The 14,862-nt window shown below is 37.3% G+C and overlaps 2 protein-coding genes and 1 long non-coding RNA gene across 8 annotated transcripts in view; 1 reads left to right on the top strand and 2 right to left on the bottom strand.

Moving 5' to 3' along the window:
- Positions 1–10,388, bottom strand: part of Axud1 (AXIN1 up-regulated 1) — a 33,702-nt gene extending 23,314 nt beyond the window's left edge. For 2 of the 5 annotated variants that reach the window (XM_069109160.1, XM_069109161.1), the window contains exon 1: positions 10,120–10,388. The gene's annotated coding sequence lies outside the window, so the exon portion shown is untranslated. Of the gene's footprint in view, positions 1–8,967; positions 9,169–9,945; positions 10,034–10,119 lie in introns of all 5 variants that reach the window. The other 3 variants (XM_069109158.1, XM_069109157.1, XM_069109156.1) reach the window with 3 other exon arrangements.
- An 851-nt stretch (positions 10,389–11,239) lies between these two features.
- Positions 11,240–14,241, bottom strand: Oli (basic helix-loop-helix family member olig). Of its 2 annotated transcripts, none has more exons than XM_069109191.1 (5): positions 14,100–14,241; positions 13,755–13,977; positions 13,105–13,343; positions 12,808–13,031; positions 11,240–12,700 (listed from the first exon to the last, which is right to left on the bottom strand). In XM_069109191.1, the coding sequence occupies exons 2-5, from the start codon at positions 13,890–13,892 to the stop codon at positions 12,471–12,473; spliced, it is 831 nt and encodes a 276-aa protein (XP_068965292.1). In that variant the 5' UTR covers positions 13,893–13,977; positions 14,100–14,241; the 3' UTR covers positions 11,240–12,470. The 2 variants fall into 2 exon arrangements, with proteins under 2 accessions (XP_068965292.1, XP_068965293.1); XM_069109192.1 differs by having other exon boundaries at positions 13,755–13,974; positions 14,100–14,240.
- LOC138177896 (uncharacterized) lies at positions 13,522–14,499 on the top strand. Its single transcript, XR_011172562.1, has 2 exons — positions 13,522–13,677; positions 13,757–14,499. It is a non-coding gene; the product is annotated as an uncharacterized LOC138177896 (long non-coding RNA).
- Positions 14,500–14,862: the final 363 nt, after the last annotated feature.

Here is a 14,862-nt window from a genome sequence, read left to right as displayed (position 1 = left end):
TGGGACGCCAATAGAAACTTCGCCTAAGAACTTACGAAAACTTTGCTGCCGTTCTTCGTGTCCGTGCACTTACCAGTGTAAGCTGGATCAAAAGAACCGGTGGACGACTTTATGCAATCTTTTCGATAGCATTCGTTCCGGATATTTTGATTGTACGTTAAGTCTTTGACCCTACAACTTCAATCCACTTGGAACTTTGTAAATTGTTTCGTAGATACGAGCGTTTCCTTTATAGAATTTATACGGATTAAAAATTGCTGAAGTCAGTTAGTACAGTTACGAGATAAATTCGAAGGTTTTATTACGTTGCAATTTCTTGTTATTTAGATTATATTTTGCATTTCTACAACAAGTCAGTCTTTACGATAAGTATAGCCATGCGTGCTATTATGTAAACTCCGTCTCCACCTACTCTCGATCAAGTCAAATCGGCTCCACCTTACCAATCATGTTCTTCCTACTGCATTTTACCATTTCAGAATCGAGGAACGTGTCATACGTTTAAATACGCGATTTTTAATAACGAGTACAATTTAAGTCAATTGGTTATCATAATATTATGTCATTGGTTTGTTGCGTAATATCATAAATTTCTCAATCACCTCTAATAGGCTTGTATCTTAAGATTTAAGAAGTTTCTCAACCACATAAGTATATTAAGATACTCTCTTCTAGCCGTCAAGTAGCCATCGAAATTAAAAAATCAACAAAAGTGGATTATCGTGCTTCACCGTATGGTTGTTGATTATGAATCAAAAATACACAATGTTCTTGGAAATTAAAACTTCTGAATTGGCCACTCTCACAGTATTATCCCTTTCTCTCAATGTTTACCTCGAGGTGTACGGAAACCTATAATTCGTGTTGGATGGAAGAGCGCCAGAAACGACGGGATGGAGTAGAAACTGAGGATTCACGAGGCGTCCGGACGCCGCGCATCAATAGCACATCCATTGGTGTTCGTGATAACGCGTTGAACGACGAATCAACGTAATAGGTGGCCTCTCGATTTCCCCTGGAACTGACCATTCCTAATTCCACAGTTTTACCGTGGATCGCGGTTAATCTCCGCTAGACTTCACTTTCCCCATTTTCGGTTTCCACGGAGCGCAAAAAGGGACGAAAACCACCGTTCGATCCGATCGATTTGAAGAATAAACGATTAAACTGCATTTGTGGAATTCGCTAATGACCATCGCTTGTTCTGCTTGTTTGCTCAAGCGCTAGAGGAGCGCTGGTTAATTCGACAAGTTCAACGTTTTGAGTCTTCGCTAAACGTCCTATTAGCTCAACTAATTAAAGTAATATCGTATTATAGAAATAAAAGTTATATATTAATATAGATGCTGAATTTATTGGAAATTTATAGAACTCATCTAAATGTCAATAAAAATCCATAAAAAATTAACCCTCTGATTTCAGCTACTAAAACGAAGCGTTTCTAATTGTACGTTGTACTTACAATTAGTCAATACGCTTTGAGCATACACAACGACATTATATTTGTCGGAGATGAAAGAACATCGAGATTTCCCGGCTGGAATGTTGGGAAATACCCCAATACCCTAGTCCAGACTTTTACTATAGCTACACTTAAGTAATAAAAATAAGAAATAATTCTAATGTTTCAATCTGGCTTTATGACGATGAGTTCGGGCTCGAAGTGACATAGCGGGTCACTGGACGTAGCCACGGTCACGGGAGGAACGTGTTCCTGACAGAGGTATGGAATGATTATACGGTCCTCATTAAAAACAAAGATTGATCTGAGAAGTGGGGACAGGAATATATAAGGGCAGTTTCAGTTGGATCAGGGAGTCAGTTAAGCAGATAGTTAATTAGTTAGTCGTTGGGCGAATTGCTGATTGAGTTATCCGAATCATGTATTACGTTGGTACTCGTCATCCCGTGGACCGTGGATTCGTTATCGAACCTGAATTCGTTGTCACCATCATCTCGACCATCCTATCGCCGCTATTACTCATAGCCTTTTGTAGTGTCCACATTCGTACCAATAAACATTAGCTACATCCGCGATGGTAAAGTAAGTAAAGGATCATCGAACGCCCACAATTCCAATCCTTCTCCGACATATTTAATAAGCAATATTTCATTTTGATTCTTCGAGCATTTCGTTTGATTATATTATTAGAATTTGTTCAATGAAAATTCATTCTAACTATTAACAAATCCATATAATATTTGTGGTACATTCGACATTTTTGATACAGCAACAAAGGGTTAAATCGGAGGGAAACGTATCACCAGACGAGATGAGAGGAACATTCAGGAACAAAAGTACCGTTTTATGAGGTAACATTGAACTGTCTAGTAACAAGTGCATGGATTGAAGGTTATCGCGCGATAAACGCGACGGTTCACAAATCCATGGCTCAATCTCAGTCAATCCATCTGTTTCGTCGGGTGAATCCTTGCGTAGCCCGGAACCTCCCTCCCTCGGTCGAGACGGCCACTCGCCACGTCAACAAAATTAGATGGATCACAATAACCCTAAGGAACTGTCATAAAACTTTTTGATTTACCGTTAAGTGCCATAAAATATGCTCGAGTCAAGATGTTCCTTATGGTTATTGCTCCATTAGGTAAAAATTGAGGAAACCTGGGTTTTTTCATGTTTCCCGGGATTCCAACCGCAAGTGACGAGTGGTGGGACGTTCACCACTGAACAAGTGACTTTCTTTGCAACAGCATTGTCACCGGACTTCACGGGATCTAAGACTACAGATCAGTCGATATCTCTAGACTGATTCACCGACTTTAGAACAGTCAACATCTCTTTACCGGGTTTACACCCTTCAATCATTCACCTACTCACTTATATCTACGCACCAGCGTAACTATCTTCTCTACAAAGTTGTTGAAAATATATAATATTACAACTTGTTAAATTCAGTGTTATACTTATTGATCTATCCCTATTATCCGTATCGAAATAGGAGGTCGACCTGTCCGTGGCGTCGATTATTCTAATTGTAACGGGAATTTACGACTTCCGTTGATGCGCTTCCTCGCGATCGCATCTCTCCGCGACTGGTCGAATAAACATCTTGGAATCGAAAAAGTCGGATCAAGGGGAGTCATGTTATCAAGAGCCCTTCACGTCTGATGGCTAACCAATGGTTCATAACCCTAACCTATCCTAATCTGTCTTTACCGCGGGGAGGTTAACCTTTGACCATGAGGTCAGCACTGGCCAGCGTCCGTTTACACCCCGAAGGGACCGAACGGACAAATGACGGTAAACAAACTCGTGGTCCTCTTCCGGACGCCACTTGGTGTTAACAAGAAAACCAGGAAAACTCCACTGGAAGAATGGAGTAGCGGTCAAGTAAAATGAATAGCTTTCAACTAGGATGGGGAAAGATATTTCACCGAAGAATCTGCAACGTGGAAGAAACACTCGTGGAATGTCTGGATCGTCCGAATAAGTTGCGACACTAGACACGTCTAAACGATTTTAGAGATGTTTGATATAACGTTCGCCATTTTAGGATGATCGATAACCTTATTCGCATTAAAATTATTTTACTTTTTAGTCCTTAATAGGTTAAGGAAGAGGGAAAGACCTCGATATATAACATCATGCATAAGTCACAGGACATTTAGTATGCTTAGAGTAGGAAATGGATGCCATGATTAGAAAATGAAACTAATACTTCTTAGCTATGTGTATCATAAAAAAATGTAATAATAAGGAGATTTTATCTACAATTAGATACCTATTAGATTACCTATAGACAGGATTTATAGTGATAATATTTGGCACCTCCGCAAACAGGTAAATAAAAAAAAAAAGTAAAAAAAAGAAAGAGGGGTTTCGTGGCCACCACTTTAAGTATTTATGTCGTAGCTACAGCAATGGAAATAATATCGGTTGCTTGGCAACGCTCTATTTAAGAGATCGAGATTTTCTACTTTACCATATCTGTATCGCCTACCATTTCTTCGATCTCACTACATATTCTGCAACTATCACGTATTAAATAGCTCTCTGGCAAACCACACATGCTTTTTCCCTCTTTCTTCGAGCCCACCCCTTCATTTCAACCCCTAAAGTCACTCTTAGTCTTTTTCGTAGCTTCGAACAAGATGACGAATGATCGACGCTGGATTCAAAGATAACAAGAATCAAAAAACAGAGAGAAGAGATTCGTTGAATAGGGATGAAGTGAGAGGGGGGGGGGGGCACAGGAAAGAAAGGAGAAGCGAAAGCAGTGTAGCAAGCCAGAACCGAGTAAGAAAAGAGATTTTTCTCTTCTGTGTTTCTCAAATCTATGTATGCATCTGTATCTCTGTGTTCGACACTGAAAAGAGAGAAATGGTAGAGATAGAGATAGGTGGGGGGAGGGGGGGAGTAGAGAGAGAGAGAGAGAGAGAGAGCAATAATGTGTGGTGGAGGAGAGACGAAAAGGACGGTAGAACAAGAGGGGAGGGATCAATGCCGGTTGCCAGGGCAACCACGGCACCTGATCTTCATCCATCCTGGACCATACTTCTCAGTCCTGCCCCGTTCACGAGAACGAACTGGGACGAAGTGTCCTCTAGGATACCTGGACTGATTTCCAAAGGTTATATCGTGTCCAGATTGAAACCTAAACGGGGGAACGTAGGACGTCAAGCTTATCCAATTGAACTTTCCAATTTAGACCTTATGTATATTCTGTTTTGAATGTTGACGATAGAAACCAAGTTACAGGAGTAACACAGTATCTTACAAACTTACAAAAATTTATTTTAAAAAGTCATATAAATGTTGTATATATGTCTTGAATCTATTTATATTTTTATGTAGATTCAATAATGTCTGGATTTTATACAATATTCATATTTTTCGTTTGATATGACTCCAACATGCATCTTCCAGTGATGATTATTCGAATGTTTCATCCTACAACTGAGAAGTTCAGCATATGAATAGTCAGCAATAAAGGAGAACGTAAGATAGCAAAGAAGCTAGCACGTTTCCTGTAGAATCGCTTAAGACTACGTATTAGGTTCTGCAGACCAAGCAGTACAGTTAATATGTTATTCCGAAAACAGCAGTACTGCAATAACTTTCTCCTATTCCTACCAACAACTATTGCAACATAACATCCAAAGCCGGAGTAATATATCCGTCCTTATTAAAACGTATATCTACCATAGATTCCTATCTTTTTCTAATTAACAAAATTAACTAATCTCTGCCTTAAAAAAGAACTTAATTAAAAGAAAAAAGAGATAAAAAACGATCAGTTTGAAAGGAATTCAGCTGAAGAGAAGCTACTACGTTAGTCATGAGTCGGTCGTTTCCATGAGCCCCACTGCGCATGCTTTTGCGCATCGGGTGAATAGACGTTTGCTTCTTTTTTTCAACTGCGTTTATCCGGCGTAGTATTCCGTTCGTTCGCAAAGATGATTTATCTCGATTTCTCTGTCCTATCGGAAAATCGTTCTAGCTGACAAAATAATCGTGCTACGAGAGATATAAAGGATTAGTTGCAATGCTGTTCGGTCAGAGCAGACGCGACGCGCGCGTTTCTGCGCATCAGCGCGAGTTTTGGCGGGTCGATGCGCCATTGTTGCCCTGGCGGCTGTGTCCGCTTTGTTTTCATCTCTCTCTCGTTCCGGTTTCTCTCCCCCTGCTACCACGAACCTCCCTCTCTTGTCTGCTCTCTCATTTCATCATTTTTCACTCGACGCTCTCACCCACCCACCCCTGGTCCTCCAGTTGTTCGTTAATGAAAAATAATAAATCCAAAACTATTGGGAGAACAAAGAAGAAAAGAGAACGACACAGAGCGACGTTGCTAAAACAATGAATTCCAGTTCACCTTACGTTTACATTCTCACATAAATCTTTTTTTTTTTTTTAGTGAAATATATACGATTGATTCTTTCGATAAATTTTGCTTGGTTGTAAATATAAAGAAGAAATTTAATTGGGAAGTTCAGTTTTTTTTTTAGAAGTTTGACGTAGACAGCTTTCGTAATCACCAGCACGCATACAGCGCGTCCTTGAATTTACTACTTGAAGTTACAAATCTGATAAATAAAACTATTAGTTGATTGATTTTATAAATAAAAATTAAGTAAAAGAATCATACTTGAACGAATGATAAAAGTCGACCAAAGTGTAATATTAGACGAGACGATTGAGAAAGCACGTAAATTTGCAGAACTATGGGGATAAATACAGAATTTACGTGAATTCCGTTACGGAACACGCTATGGGATAAGAAAGTAGAAAAGGGGTGTCTGATATGCAGCAATGGATGGTAGATATATCGTTATCACGCGAGATATCGTAACACACATTCTTTCATGGTTAGACAGCTAACATGACTACACATTCGCAAAGAACTTTCTAGCATAGTTTACTGATATTTTTAATTCTATCCTCTCACGTGCACTCGACCGACTAGAGTACTGCTTGTGTAATTAAGAAACAGGATCGAAAGCTCAAAATTTAAAAGTCATTTCATTTTGATTTAGCGATATTTACATTTGATGGAAATGAGTACTTTATTTAATTGAATTGAAAATATCGCATGATATAAAAAAGAATGCGTTAGCTTCTTGCAACTGTATCTCTTTGTGCATTTCCAATAAAAAATATAAATGTTATGGTATATACTACAAAATGGTACATATACTACTAATAGATTCTTATAAAATAAACTTTAGCAATAAAATGATATGCATTGATTGGATAAGAATTTTAATAACACCAAAGGTCAAACATTAATCAACCAAGTACAACAAACTCTACGAATAAGAATATCACGATGAAATGGTAACATTGCAACTAATTAGAATATATTATGTTTTCTTCAATTTAATTTATCTGTGAATACAGTTCAATTTTTTTCATATCATGTGTCACGTTATTTTTAAAATTGTTAATAATATATTTAATGAATAACTTTTTGATATCTTTTATAGATTTCTGTTGACGTCAAGTATGGGATATTTCTGAGTAAATCGTAAAAATGAAGGTTGACAAGTCTTATGTATAAACAGAGAGAACTGTTGCTGCGATACCGATAACGGAACGGTTCGTCAGACATCACTTTCGGTTTCGTGTTGATAAACAACGATATTACGACTAGAATTTATTACAATATCATTAAAATAAGCAAAATATCAGAAAACTTTCTATCGTTGGTTGGAATCGCAGCTTTGCATTCGTACGCTTCAATTATTATTATCCCTCGTATAAAAACAAAAGTGAGCTAAGATAATTCAATCAGACGCTAATCCTTGACCCAACGACAATTTTGGTTCATCAAGTATTCGTCATGAAACAGACGCTATACTCCAGTCAGTTACGTACTTGTATGCTGTGACTTGATAACTGTGTGATATTTTTAAAAGCTGCAGAAAATGTGATATAATTTATTATTTTTCTAGAAAGTGCAGAATTTAGGATTTCTTTACATTTCGAATTTATATTGAGTACATTATAGGCAAGTTTGTAATGTTTCACACAATAATCGATATTCTATTCTTTGTTCGTTTCCTATCAAACAAATTGAGGATAATCACTTATTGATACATTGATAAAAATAATTAGAGAACTACCCACGTGAATAATGTTATCGTTCAGCGAAGGACTCGATATTGATATCATATAAATACTTGGAATAGTACTTCGAATAATCAAAATTGAGACAAGAAATTGAATTCTAAATAATTTGGTATCTGACTCAGATATAAATATAAAAACATAATATACATGTACGTTAATGAATATTAGGTTAGTGCATATGAAACTTCTATAAAGTTTCATAAAGTTCATAAAATATTTCAAAAACTAATTTTGGCGCATCATAATAAAGTACAGAGATACATGATTACATAAAGATATTACATATGTTTACAATATTCTTTGAAAAAATGAAATTTTATATAAACCAACCTAACATTACTTTCATCGTACTTCACTGTATCGAACGAACTTGATTATATGAAACGATTTCCTGATCACGCAGTATGTTTGCGTAATGTCGCCATGATGCGCGTACACCTCGACAATCGGAGATATGCGCACTCGTAAAAATTAATGTATGCCACAAACTTGTTGCTCGTATTATAAAACGCATTCGCGATTCTTATCCGAAAATTCACGTTGCTGTAACGTCGTTGGTGAGATTGGCTTTTATCGTTAATACCACACGTCACGCGTACCAATTGTTAACGGACTTTTTATACACCTGAGATAAGTTTCGCCGGAAGTGCGTCACGAGTAACTTCTTTTGTTTAGTTCGACAGATACGGATGGAAATTTCTTTCCCTGTTCGACGATCGAACCTGGATTCTTTTCTATCAAACAATTTTTTCCAATTTTTCGCCATATGTTACATACCATCGTTATCATATTAAAAAGGAAATCTAGGAATACACCTTTTTGAATTTAGAATAGATCTTTTTTGAACCTACGAACTATGTATATTTTTGTCATTATCGCAAACGTCACTTCTCATATTATTTATTATTTTATCATTATGTTACAAAAAGTAGTCTAATATAACTCCTTTATTTATTAATATACATCTGTTTCTTAGGACTTTTAGAATTGGGAATACTCAATTGCTAGAACCTCTAAAAATTTCGTCTAAATTATGGAAATAGATAAAAGTCATAGAATAAAAATGTTCTCTCTCTCAAACTTCGCTTTAAAAAAAAATGAACAAAATGGTTACAAATTACTATCATAGAGAAAGATTAGTACCATTTTTTTATAAAATTATTAATAATTTCTCTGTACCTCATTAATTAAAGTCGTGTAAGTAAGCGTACATACTCTACGAGAATATGATTCATTAAAAGAAAGTATAGTTATCCTATTATAAATTTGGAAAATAAGGCATAAACGCAGTAGACCGGAAGTAGGCACAGGAGCCAGTGTGTCACGATGTCAAGCTCGAGGATGGTGAACAATTTAAATATTTTGCTGTTATTTACCTTACATTAGCAAGAACCAGAATACTGATATCCTATCCTATAGTATGTATTAGTCCAGTCCTATACGATCATTCGTGAACGCGTTAATCCTTCGTCGAAGAGCATCATGAGGCAATGAATCAACTGTTTCAAGGTATTTCAACCTTAATTGACGTCAACGGCAAATAAGCACAGGCTGGCCAATGGTCTGTTCACAAGTAACTGCGAAATGTGGTATTAGTCGTTCATGAAAACAGATATTTCTGTGTTCCCCTGTTGAGACCTCAACCAGATATCATTCAATAAACAGAGTACAATGTAGTTAAATCCTACGATTATAACTTTAATTATGTCTAAATTTGTTTCAATGTGATAAATTAAATTGGTATACAATTTGTAACATTAATGATTTGGTAACTATGTTTTCGTACATCTTTCACAAAGAAAAATACTAAACAATAACGAACCGCATTTTTTAAGAATTAAATAAAAAAGGAGATGGTAGACCTTGGTAAAAGTCTCCAAGTTTAACCTCACTAAGAAAATAAGTTTTGCGTGCCAGATATGTAAAAAAGACTACCAATAGCGACTCTGTCCTGCGTCTTTCGCCCAATCGAAAGGTAAGGTTAGTTCTTCCACTCGCGATGGAAAATATTGCTCTACGTATGTATAAATGTACAACGGAATATCGTGAGTTACACTGTATCAATCTTTTTGATATATCACTACGATTGTTAGTTTCTTTTGAAGCAATGTTGACCGTAGATTGTTTCGTTTTAATTCACCAAGAAACACAAGAAAGACAAGGTTAATGAACGTAAAAATACGTGATAGCAATCGAACAACGAAGACAAAGAGATTGCACGAACTAGCCGCGATTAAGACATCATAACCTATCAACCGTCTCATCTTAAAAACAATTGTGTCTTGAAATCATCGTTTTATCGTACTACTCTACTCCATACTCTTTCGGAATACAGAGGAAAGAAAGTTTGTTACCGTCTGGTATATCTGTTTATTTAGTCCATCCCTTCAAACTCCTTCCTGTTTGATCTTTTAACCGCTTCAGTTTTTTCCATAGAAATGACTACGTCATTAAGTTTGTAGTAAGAATGGAACCAACGATTTGGTTATTACAAAGTAGAAAAGAATATCGTATTCGTTCTGACTTACCGATTTACAGACGATCGTCACATTTTTATGTTGCCCCAAGTTACCAGCCGGTCGAGTCACGTCGTGGTTCTGACACTAACGAACTTATTCACGAATCATTTACGGAAACAGAAACACCGTAAATCAAATGATCACACCATGGCGCGCAGCAGCAGGCTGCAGGCCATCTTGAAGCCACCGATGAGACACGCACACAATAAGCCCAGTGGAATCAGGCACATACGGTGTAAGGTCCTCCCAGAAGGACGGAAGACGATCGAGTGAATGCTCCATAAAGTGGCGGCCATGATGGCGCCACTTGTCGAACCTTTTAAGCTTCAACAAAATTCATCCTACAATTTGAAAGTTAATTCGTCTTGTTGAAAATGATACACGCCGTAATACGTGACTTGCTTTTCTTTACAGTTGTAGGAAGTAGAAATTATGTTTCATGGCGATACTGCATTTGATTTCGAAAAAATGTTCGAATTGAATCAAATTAGTAGTTCGTCATGCAGTCACCGTGATGGCGCCACTAACTGAGCGCGTGTGCGACGACTGATAGAAATTATCTATTTCTCCTAGTATGTAGTTGTCTCTAAAGATTAAGAATGAGTAAGTAATTGTTTTATAATTGAAACCATGATTCACCATTTCGAAGTAAATATTCAATATTTTGTCTTGATCTGTCAATAATTTTTATCGTTCATTTCGCTAATTATAGCAGTAGTACGAAGATACGGTATATTTTCAACATTATGAGGGTTGATCGATTTTCATTAAACGACTCACATATTTCTAATATCTTTGCAAAGAATTAAATGGAGTAACACTGATTCACTGAGAAACACGAGTCTCATTCAAAAATAGGCTCCAAATGCATATTTGAAAAATAATTGGTTACACCCTGTGGTGTATTTAACCACTTTTATGCTAAAAGAGCGTTATCAATGTATTAATTTGTTTCAATGTATTTTGCAATCAATATTGTATAATACAGTTGCCCTGAAAGAATGTCAATCGTTATCCATTTCAATTTCTTATCTCATGCATGATAACAATCTACCAAGATAATATTTATAATCTTTTTTTCTATTGATGTCTGACGAATTTCTCTCAGAGCATCTGTCCGATCCATAACTTTCTTAAATAGATTTTATTCGAGCACTAAACAGTTATATCTACACTACAACAAACATCTTTGTCTGTTTTCGTCGTTAGCGTTGCGTTTGCACACTTTTATTGTTAATTTAACGACCAATGTCATCAGGAATAATATAATAATAGTCGTTATTGCTTGCCATTTAACGGCATTGTTAAATTTTTTTACAACATTCTATCTGAACCTATCGAAGGACGGAAGCTTCCAGAGATAAGGTTCAATAATTTAAGGGATCATTGCTATTAATTAGGAATACTTCCGTTCTTCGTATAGAACCCAGCGTTCGATTATTCCCGCAAAAAGATGGATATATTCTTGGCACATCGTAGTAAACTCTTAATAAACGCATTATGTATATAAATAAGTTATACAATCGATGGCTCAATTCGAATTATTAAATATATATATATCTATATATATATAATATGTATATGAATATTTAAGATCTGTACGCGTGTATGACTAGAATATAATATATATATTTATAATATCTCGACATGTATCACATGCTATATTGACTATCGCGTTACCGGACGGGATTTGGAAATTGTATTCCTCATCCTTACATCATTTCTCTCTCTGGCAGTTAATATCTGATATTTCAAAAATGAAAAAGAAAGTATATAAGAAAAAATCATCTAAGATTGTTATTTCTTTTTCTCGTTATAAATCGATTTCCGCTTCACCAGAGACAGAAATATGCTGTCATTTATTGCTCATGTTAGTATAATCGTAGCCCGTAAAGTAATTACTTTTAATTATTAATTGCTAATACTTTCATAAACTTTCATCTTAGGAGCATCAACCGTAAGTACTAGTATTGACTTCAGTGTTTATCGAACTCGTAACAGTGTACGTCGCCCCCTTAATACTTCTCCTTCTAATACTTTCATTGTATATCAACAAGTAGTCTCGCGTTCGAAACTTACAGACTAGAAATGTACTATAGACTTAATGTTAAAATCGAATCTATCAGATTCTGTCCTGTGGAAGATTAATCGTGTTGCGTGTCATTAAATATTCCCGCAATATATTCATAAAAATCGGTATCCACACTAAAGGTAATACCGTCTACCTATTCTTCCTTTATTTTGTAAATCGTATAGTAAGAAATCCTTTAATACTTCTGACGTTTCTCCCAACGCTCGTCACATCTTTTAACGTTTGATTCGATTCTACATCTAGTCGAAGAAACAAAGGCTCGAAATCTTTAATTCGATTCTCCACTGGCTACAGTACCATCTGTCGGAGGTCCACCTGCTGTGACGCTTTGGGGGTCTGTCGTAGGAAGTCCTTGCATATCCTGCACACCTTGAAACAATTTGCCTGGGAACCCATGCAACAAATCGTAGGAAACAGGTGTGGGTGGTAAAGCAGTGGTGTGAGCGTGTGGCGACTGTAAAACCGCTATTACTCTTCTCAGTTCCTCCAAAGCGTTCCCTGCATGATTTGGTAAGGAATAATTTTATAAACACGATTCAACTTAATACAATCATCGATAACATGCTGAGATCATGTTTTATTTCTTGTATTTTTGTATAAAGTACCTTGCATGAGAATATAATTTTTCGCCAAGAGGAGGGTTGCAATCTTGGACAACTTTCTTACGGACGGACTATGGGCGTAAGGAATCACGGATCGAAGTTCATCAAGTGCATCGTTCAAATCGTGCATTCTTCTGCGTTCTCTGGCGTTAATGTTCAATCGCATGCTTTTCCCCTGACGAGTAGTTTTTGATTTTGGCGGGCAGTTCAATCTCGATGCCCCGGGTCTATAAACATTAGAATTAATAAATATATTGTTTAAATGGGTTACATTGATTTTTATTATAGGCTTTCTGATACCTTTCTTGATCTGGTCTATTTTCATCGGAAAGAGCACTCGATGAAGCATGCGGTTGGGGCTGCTGCTGAAAATAGAAACCACCGAGGCCGACGGCACCCAAGGGAGTCCTTCTACCAGGTGCACTCTGAGGGTGCTCCGACGAGTAACTAGCTGGAGGAGCGGAAACACTAGCATGAGATGCTCCCGGTACTGAATACATAGACTCGAGCGATGCTGTTGATTGTGGTGGTAATGGGTGCTGTAATAGCAGACAATAGTGAATACCATACACTAATCGAAGTTAAAGTACCTTTTAAAGTAAGTTGAAGGACCGTCTTTTGTTTCACTTTGACCTTTATACTCATTACTTGTATGTACACCTATTTCTTTTTCGTACATTTTACCTTAAAGTCCATTTTTATTACAGTATTATATGAAAACCATAGAAATAACATGAGAAACAATTTTTAAATTCAACAGGCTCCCAATATATCAAAGATCATTCGTCATAGTATTTGTTTTGAGCAATGTAATTTAATTTTTTTGCTAATGTAGGAATTCTTAAGGACAAACAACCTTCCAATTTCTGAATGGTAACTATCCAGATATTTTAATCGCTTAATAAAGACCAAATTTGGAAAAATGTATAACCATAACGATTGATACACACAGCGGCACGATGTTCCCAAGCCCATGTAGGATGCGAGGCCGAACGTTGCCAAGAACCTTGCTGCAGATGCGCCTCAGGAAGACCCTCTCTTCTATCGTCGTCCTCAGTGGAACTGCTCTCGCCGTCGTACGATCTCATTTCTCAAACGACTATGGTATTCGTTTCAAACGTATTTCTTCTCTCACTTCCGTCCAGTGCTTCCGCGAATCACCAGAGGCGGCTTCTTCGCGAACATGAAAACGTCGGTTGATCGGTTATCATTGTTCACGCGTGAGTGACGCGAAGTATCGAGCGAATGGTATCATCGACAAGCATAATATAATCAATAGTAACCGCAACACTTACCGACAAATTTCTTTCCGCTGATGGTCATGCACAGCGCAGGATCCTCCGAATGCAGCGAGGATCAGCAAAATTTTTTGCGCACGACCGCATAGCCGGCCATCTCTCCGATATAAATCCTTCTTTGATCGTGGTACAATCCGAAACCGCGATCCACACGATTTAATTGCAATATATTGTTTGTCCTTTCTTTCTGCCGTTTAGAATAAATTTAATATGATAAAAATATGTCACTGTTTACGATTCAAGGCGACGCTGATCTCAGCCATGTTACACGAAACTTTTGCAGCGTAAGCTGTTTGCCTACCTCTCAAGAAGTAACGTTCGATCATTCACTCCTCTGTCTTTATTATTTAATTGTCACACACGTGTTTTCCTATCGTCTATCGGCGTTTCTTTTTTTCCATCACTCGAGTCGATACATTTATACTTAATGAAATTATCGCCCACAGACGAAAATTCGTTCACACACACAGACCACGCACGCGTCTATTATTTGCAGACGCCCTGCGCAGAGGGTGAACTGCCTGTAACCCTAAAGGTAGTTTGAGCCTCCTCCGACAGGACGAGTGACCGTCGACTGGTGGATGCTGGCCTGGACCAACGCCTGGCGAACCCTGGTGAATATCCGAACAAGTTTCACGAGATGATGCACCCGCTTCTTACCATCTGGATAGGTCGATGCCCAGATGGAAAGGCCCATCGTTCGGGGGGGTGCAACATCGTTTTTTGCTCTTTCGTGACTTGGATGCTTTCCCTACTTCAA

The sequence above is a fragment of the Bombus flavifrons genome, chromosome 3, assembly GCF_040668555.2.
Source record: "Bombus flavifrons isolate JBK064 chromosome 3, iyBomFlav1_principal, whole genome shotgun sequence".
NCBI lineage: Eukaryota > Metazoa > Arthropoda > Insecta > Hymenoptera > Apidae > Bombus > Bombus flavifrons.
This window is presented reverse-complemented; position numbering and strand designations above follow the sequence as displayed.

Coding starts and splice junctions, on each gene's coding strand:
- Oli (XM_069109191.1), bottom strand. CDS start 13,892: ATGAGATCGTACGACGGCGAGAGCAGTTCCACTGAGGACGACGATAGA. Junction 13,344..13,754: donor CTTGGGAACATCGTGCCGCT/GTGTGTATCAAT, acceptor CTGCTATTACAG/CACCCATTACCACCACAATC. Junction 12,701..12,807: donor AAATTATATTCTCATGCAAG/GTACTTTATACA, acceptor CAAATCATGCAG/GGAACGCTTTGGAGGAACTG.